The 8,391-nt window shown below is 37.2% G+C and overlaps 1 protein-coding gene across 7 annotated transcripts in view; it reads right to left on the bottom strand.

The window, feature by feature from the left end:
- Positions 1–2,700: 2,700 nt before the first annotated feature.
- The window catches only part of LOC123513819, a 38,956-nt gene continuing 33,265 nt past the window's right edge, over positions 2,701–8,391 (bottom strand). For 5 of the 7 annotated variants that reach the window (XM_045271185.1, XM_045271190.1, XM_045271186.1 and 2 more), the window contains 4 exons: positions 7,988–8,084; positions 7,288–7,417; positions 4,615–5,337; positions 2,701–3,462 (listed from right to left, as the gene is read on the bottom strand). In XM_045271185.1, coding sequence (XP_045127120.1) covers positions 3,407–3,462; positions 4,615–5,337; positions 7,288–7,417; positions 7,988–8,084 — 1,006 coding nt within the window. In that variant the 3' untranslated portion in view covers positions 2,701–3,406. Of the gene's footprint in view, positions 3,463–4,314; positions 4,441–4,614; positions 5,338–7,287; positions 7,418–7,987; positions 8,085–8,391 lie in introns of all 7 variants that reach the window. The other 2 variants (XM_045271187.1, XM_045271189.1) reach the window with 2 other exon arrangements.

Below are 8,391 nucleotides of genomic sequence, written 5' to 3'. Positions count from 1 at the left end.
TGCTCGTATGGTACTGTCTTGGTTCAGGGATGTTCAAGAGTTTTATTATTTCAAATAAGTTATTTTTGGTCCCGTCAAGGAATACATAACTAAAGAAAAAGAGTAGAACATTGATTTTGATTAACTGGAACCAAAACACCAAGTATTGATTGATGTATTCTTACTTTTATTTTTACGGATCGAAAACTAAGATGGTACAGTTTTCATTCAGTTCCTCAGGCCCAAGCCCCTCCCTCACGGCTAGACTTGGCGGGGATCCTCTCCCCATTGGCTGGCCGTGTCCAGAGGTGTGGCGGAGAGTTTGACATTTGGTGACTTAATAAACACCGCAACCTTCATTATTATGTTTATGTTAGTCCTTCTAGTCTCTCTCTCTCTCTCTCTCTCTCTCTCTCTCTCTCTCAATTATCACCACCATATACAATAAGCATCTGCATACCTAAAGAATTTGCTCTCCATTTGCTTCCCAAGTAAAATCACTCTACTATGCTGAAGTGTAAGACCTATTTAGGGTTCCCTATCTGCTATCTATCCCTTGTGTGGCCTCACAGGGTCTTACTATCTTCACCAGCTTATCATCCCGCATCCAAACCATCGCGGCACACATAGCTCTGCCTGTCCTACCAAATCTCTTGCAACACATTCCTCTTACTTTCTCATTAATTCATAACTCTGTCAATCTGACTTATTCAGTTATACTTCTTAAGACATTTCCATTGCATTCAATCTCTTCTTGTCTGTTGCTTCCATTCTCAAAGTCTCTCAGCACTGTACACTATAATAAGCACTAACATCCCTTCACACAATATTCTTTTTACATTCTTTCCAATATAATAATGTTGAACACACATCTCACCTTTCTCCTTCCACCATGTTTTAATCTCTCAATATCATAACATAACATAACATAAATAATAGGATAACAAAGGGCCACCAGGGCCCATCTAGGTTATCCTGTATCAGTCGCACAGCGACCTCGTCATCAGTACTTAAAGATACACTTACAAGTACACAATACATTATATACTAATTCTAAATATTTGGCCCATTAACAGGGCTAAGTCCTGCAGCGAAATCCTCTACAATTTGTGGTTCCCATACATGGGGATCATGTCTTGTTTAACTATAGTAAATTTCTTATAAAACTATCATGCAGTGCTATACATAATTATAAATCTAATAAATTTAAGTGCTTATCTAATCTGTTTTAAACATTGTCAAACTAGTGCTATTTACAACCGTCTCTGGCAATGCATTCCAGAAGTCTACCACCCTATGACTAAAGAAATATTTTCTTATATCTAACCTGCAGCCTTGCTTTCTAATCTTCCTGCCATGATTTCTAGTCCTACTTCCTCCTCTAAGGTAAAGAAAGATCTCACATCTATGTAGTTTGTATCTGAGAACATTTTAAATAACTCTATCATATCCCTCTTATACATCTCCTCTCAAATGAAAACATGTTTAATTCCTTTAATCTATCTCTATACTCCAGGCGCTTTAATGCTGGTATCATCCTAGTTGCTCTTCTCTGAACTGCTTCTAACATGTTGATATCCTGCCTATAGTGGGGTGACCAGGCCTGTATGCAATACTCTAAATGGGGCCTAACATAGGAATTATATAAGCTACGCACCACTTCCTTACTTTTATAACTAACATTTCTATTTATAAAACCCAGGATCCTATTTGCCCTATTTCTTGCTTCTAAACATTGCTTTGAAAATTTCATAGTCCTGTCTATCACTACTCCTAAATCCTTTCCTTCCTCTACTGCCTCTAGCCAACATCCCTCCATCTCATAGTTAAAGTTTGTGTTGTCTTTACCTAAATGCATAACCTGACACTTTTAGAATTAAACTCCATCTGCCACCTGTCTGCCCATGCTATCAGCCTGTCCAGGTCTCGTTGTATTCTGTAATTGTCCTTTTCACCCTGTACTGCACATGCTATCTTAGTATCATCTGCAAACTTTGATACTTTGCTACTAATTCCTATATCTAAATCGTTAATGTACACCAAGAAAAGAAGAGGTCCTAGCACTGATCCTTGGGGTACCCCACTAACCACTTCCTTCCACTCAGACATTGCCCCATTTAATACTACTCTCTGTTTCCTATCAGAAAGCCATTCACTAATCCAATCAACTAACCTACCCCTATCCCATGTAGTCTCAATTTGTACACTAGCCTCCTATGCGGTACCTTATCAAACGCCTTGCTAAAATCTAGATATATAACATCTATGCTATTTCCATCATCTAACTCCTTGGTAATATATTCTAAGATATCGAGCAAATTTGTAAGACAGGACCTCCCTGATCTAAAGCCATGTTGGGTATCTCTAATTAATCTATTCTCATTTAAATGCTCCCAAATACTACCCTTAATGATTTTCTCTAGTATCTTACATACTATACTAGTTAAACTGATCGGTCTATAATTATTCGCATCATCCTTCCTACCTTTTTTAAATATTGGAGTAACATTAGCTAACTTCCAGTCCTGTGGTATCTCAGCAAACCTAAGTGATCTTTCAAAGATTAACTTAAGTGCTTCAGAAATATCAATAACTATACATTTTATTACTAGACATCTGAAGGTTATCCTATTGAAACAAATGATCACTTATGATTTGGAATAATTTTTTATGACTTCCTAAATTTCACTGTTGAAATGGTAGTACACTAAAACTGATATGTTTCATACAAGTTTATTAAACTGTCATCAACATATTATAACAAGGGGAAACCTCACCATGAACATACAGCACCTGCTCACTACTGCCACTGGAAATTAATCACCAGTCATTGTATGACCAATGGGAACTCACTAAGGTGATCAAGTACAAAATGCTTCATTCTAATATACAATGAATGTTACAAATATACAGTTTCATGCTAAACTCACAAGCATTCATACAACCAGTCACAGAAAATTGCAGCTTTTCTTTTACAAGAGCTGAATGCTTCACTCTTCCTGCCATATCACACCATCTTCAAAACAACCACAATGAAGACAACTCTCCACTACTGGACTCACAAAGTAAATACAGTGGCCCTGCAGCTCTAGATGACCTGCTCAAACATCACCAGGGACGCCAATGAGTCTATTGCCAATATGAAAGGAAATACTTACAAACCATCACAGTAAAGTATGCAAATCCATCTCTTGAGACTAACTCAAAAGAAAAATGATTATATGTGATTAGAAATTATGTGAATTATCTGTGAAGTATAACAATTTTGTTCCCCTTTCTTCACTTGGAATGGTTTTTATTCAAGTAATAAATAAATAACAAAGCAACTGTGTAGGTGTGCAGTCACTAGTAAAGACTTTGTGAGAAGATAAAACTGGAAAACTCTGGATCCAGACACACAATAAATTGCACCTAGCAGCAGCAGCAGCTATACATCATTCCTCCACCTGTCCGAGGGGGCCAGGGGTGTGGAAGTCTTCTTTCCTGCAACAATAAAAAGAAAAATAAACATCAGTACACAGCTCTAGAATTTAGGCAACACTACATCTTACTAATGCTTGTTTGCTGATCACTGGACATTGTACTACAAATCTAATTTAAAATAACTTTGGTAAAATGAAGGTAGCAATTTTATTTTGTTTTTGTACCAGTGATAAAAGCTTGCTTCAAAGTAACAAAGAACAGTCAGTTCAGTAAGGTTTACGTCTATTAGTTTTTTTTTTATTATTATTATTATTATTATTATTATTATTATTATTATTATTATTATTATTTCAATGTGTTCATGTCTATAAAGGTCCTAGAACTTGATATCAGTAAGATAAGGAAGTTATGAAAATTACAAAGACTAAGATTTTATTAATCTATGTTAATTTTAGCAAAATATCCCCATGTCTTTACACAATTCTTCCATCATGAAGCATAAATGACATAATGGAATAAAATTTGAACCAGGTGAACAAGGAAAACAAGAGGTTCAAACAAGAAAAGCCCCTTGCCTCTCATATAGCAGCAAGCTCATCTAACAAAGCTTTGGGATGCAGTGACTAAAAAAGGCTGAGGCATTGTATAAAAATTCTGGAGTTCTTTAATGTCACTGGGAGGATGCAGTACACAATGTGGAGATAAGATGTAAAAAAATCAAACTTGCAAAAATGAGCTTTAAAAAAAAAAAAATAAAAATAAATAAATAAATAAATAAATAAAAAAAAAATAATAATAATAAATAAATAAATAAAATAAAATAAGAAATTTTATAAAATAAATTAATTAATTAACCTCAGGGACTTCAGCAAATACTACATGAAAAGAAAAGAAAACAAAGTAAACTCAAACCTGTTATTTTGAACAAGAATTTGGCTAGAATCATGGATCACGGCTCATTGTCTGACAAAGAGGTACAAGGTGCTCCCTGCTCTACACTTTGCCAGAAGTTTTTCAATCTTGAAAAATTTGCACTTCCTGATAAAGCAGCATGCAAGACAATAGAGAGAAACACCCATTAGCATGCATAAGTATCCATGCACAAAAAATCACTCCACCAAATCCTGAATGAATCACCTTGAGCATCATGTTTCTATGCATTTTCACACAGGATTTGGTGGATGTGAATAGTGAACTACCATTACACATTACCTTTATTTGAAGTCTGGTGTAACCTGGAGTCATCACTATTATAATCAGAATGATCATAATAGTCGTGGGGAGAAGACCTGTGTCTATGGTAACCATCGGGTGACCTCGTGGAGAAGTGTCTATCTGGAGAACGTCTGTCTAATCTACGATCTGGGGTTCTCCGGTTTGAGCGATGATGATCGGGAGAAGCTCTGACTCTGTCTGAGCGACGGTCAGGTGATCTTAACCTATCAGACCTCCTATCAGGGGAATGATTACGGCGGTGCATGTCAGGGGAAGGAGGTCTGTGACGGAGGGGTGGTGGTGAATAATGGCGGTCTGAGAGGTGAGAATGTTCACTGCTAGGAGAGTAGCGGTCATTGCGGTGACCATACGTTGGAGATCCAGATCTCCTGAATGGAGGAGATGACATGCCTCCGGCAGGAGGAAGGCGTCGGTCTCCTGGGAGGGGAGGCAGTGGTGGTCTCATGAATGGGAACTCCCCAGGATGGAATGGAGGAGGCATCCCACGTGACAGACCAGGTGGTGGGGGAGGTGGTGGCGCTCCAGGAAAACCATGATGGGGAGGGATTCCTGGGGGTAATGGGGCTCCTGGGGGCAACATCATGGGTAATACAGGTGGTGGACCATGTAAAGGATGAGGCGGTGACTCAGAGTGTTCACCATCCACCTCCCCTTCTAAAATGGGGCCTGGAGAAGGCATTCTTCCATTAGCATCTAGACCTGGAGGGAATTTGAACATCTATTACAAAAGACATAAACCTAAACAAAGAAACAAACACATACACCCACACCAACATACACACACACTCATATACAGGCAACCCCTGTTTAACGAAGGTTCACACAACAAAATTTTGCTACAACGAAGGTTTCATTTTACTACCATCTGTTCGTTTAACGAACTCTAAACTCGCTTTAATGAAGTTTATCCAGGTAACTTTTTCCAAGTTTGAAAGCACCGCCGTATCACACAAGCTGACAGGCTTTTGAATACACCAGCGCCTCTCGTGGACAACACGTGCACCACTCACTCCCCTGTTCAAAACAATAAGTGTCAGCAGCAGCTCGTCTTCCTTCGCTCAACTTACCACCAAAACGGCCTGCAATGTCACCTAGCGTTGCTAAGAAGACCAGGAAGTCTCTTACTCTTGAAGTAAAGCTGAATATTATTCACAGACATGAGAGGCAAGAAAACTAATAGCATTACTCATCACCATCTTGACTCCATCTACTGTCTCTACTATTTTTAAGTCAGCAGACTCTATTAAGAAGGCTGGTGAGACCATATCTTCCTTGCAAGCTAAAAGAACCACCTGAACTCGTGACTCTACAATGGATAAAATGGAAAGCCTTGTGGAAATGTGGTACATAAGTTTTGTATGTGATACAATGATGCGCCCTTTGTTTACATTCCACAGGTTGCTGGTTAGTGTCTTTCCCGTTTCACTCTCTCTCCCTTCATAAATTTAAGATCATGAACATTATAAAGTTACATACATACATACATTAGTGTACATTATAATGACTTAAATTAAACTGCCTAAATGTTTAACTTCATAATTTTTACTTTCATTAAACCTTTCACTGTACTATGATGCACTCTTGCTTTGTTTACTCTCAATGGAAGTTCAAGTTAAGGGTTAAACTTGTTATAATCGGTTCACTTAATGAAGTTTCGCTTAACTAAAGTTTTTTTAGGAACATAACCCCTTCGTTAAGTGGGGGTTGCCTGTAACATAAAGCATATATTCTAACAGCAATCATAACTACCAACCAAAGCATTACATACATATTAGAAATTTCCTACATAATGAATACAAAGGATAATTTATAACTATTTCTCCATAACAATTAATGAGGCTCAGTGGATCTACTTTTATCATTCTTGTAACTGTTTGTAATTCTTTAAAGATCAGATTTCATTATATCAAATAAATATTACAACTACAGGCTCAAGATTAAAAATAAAAGTAAGAAGGGAAAAATGATGTACATACACTAATACTCCATTTACAATATTGTCTTTTTGGCTGACAACTACTAAGTACTTTTCCAGAAAAACATATGTATTGGTACTCATGAATATTTTTTTTCCTAGTCCATATAAAAACAAAACTATAAAATGCAGTATCCAAGTTCTTACGTTGTGACTTCCAGTTATCAAAGCACTTTAAGTTTTTCCAAACTGCATAAAATAAATCCTAAAAAAGTCTATAAACATCTGTCTGATTGATCATATTCAAATTTTTCTCACTGCTGGAATCTGGAATTGTATTTCTGGATGAGTTAATAAGATAATAATAATGATTCTCACAACAGAAAGCATTACCTTTACACTGTGAAGACATTCTGTCTACCTCAAATTAATGTTTCATCATAGGAACAAACATCCAATTCATTGCAGCATAATGGAATATTAAAAAATGGAGAGAGAGAGAGAGAGAGAGAGAGAGAGAGAGAGAGAGAGAGAGAGAGAGAGAGAGAGAGAGAGAGAGAGAGAGAGAGAGAGAGAGAGAGAGAGAGAGAGAGAGAGAGAGAGAGAGAGATCTGGATCATGTTCAGCTTTGTAAATACTTCATAACGAAATTCATGACATGATAAAACATGCTGAACCCTTGAGGAAAGCTTCAGATCCCACTAATTACTGTGACTGGAGGTGAAGATACTTACGTTTGGAAGGTTTCAGGATGCTTCCTTGCATGTCTTCTCTCTCCTTCTGCAACAGTGTCAGCCGGTTCCGCAGCTGACTGTTCTCCTGCCTTTGTTCTTCATGCTTTCGCTCAGCAGCACGTGCCTGGAGCTGAAGATTGAAGGAATTAACACATCAGTCCACAGAAACAAATAACAACTGAATAAGAAGATAAATAACAGAGAGCTGCTGACATCAAGACCACTTGAGAGAGAGAGAGAGAGAGAGAGAGAGAGAGAGAGAGAGAGAGAGAGAGAGAGAGAGAGAGAGAGAGAGAGAGAGAGAGAGAGAGAGAGAGAGAGAGAGAGAGAGAGAGAGAGAGAGAGAGAGAGAGAGAGAGAGAGAGAGAGAGAGAGAGAGAGAGAGAGAGAAATAAACCATGAAGAATGTTGATATGCAGAATTAAAAGCATGTGATTATACTAAAAGCAGAGGATGAAAGATCAACAGATGTGACTTGGGAAAACATGTAGTACTAGTGAGATGATCATATGAATTTATTACACCAAAATCAAATCTCAATGGCTCCAATAAAAAAAATGCCTCAACAATATTTACTTTCCTGTCCAATATAATGATAGAAAAATAAGTTAGATTTTAAGATTCAAATGTTTTACACAGACACACATGAAAAAAATAAACCTTTGAGGAATTTTCAGTAAGATTACAAACGGTGACTAACCCAGTTGTCATGTGCCTTCTTCTCACAGCTGTCTAGTTGAGCCTTGTAGGAATTCTCTTGATCTTGTAGTTCTTTTTGCAAACTTTGAACTTGAGCTCTGTGGAAAATTTGTTAAATTTCATGAAGATTCCATTATTTTCAGAAATGTATAATAACAGAATAAATACATTATTCACTGATATATAATGATTGAAACTATGAATTGATAAAGATGTCTGAAAATGTAAGAGGAGGGATTTTTCAAGCACTAGCTTCTAAATATCAAATAAAGCCTTACCATCTACAGTATGCATACAGAGCAAAATTGAGAACAACAGTAATCATTTCAGAGTACTACACATTTCCAATGTATTGCTGCAAATGCACGCACACACACACACACACACACACACACACACACACAC

Source organism: Portunus trituberculatus, chromosome 37 (assembly GCF_017591435.1).
Source record: "Portunus trituberculatus isolate SZX2019 chromosome 37, ASM1759143v1, whole genome shotgun sequence".
In the NCBI taxonomy this organism is placed as follows: Eukaryota; Metazoa; Arthropoda; class Malacostraca; order Decapoda; family Portunidae; genus Portunus; species Portunus trituberculatus.
This window is presented reverse-complemented; position numbering and strand designations above follow the sequence as displayed.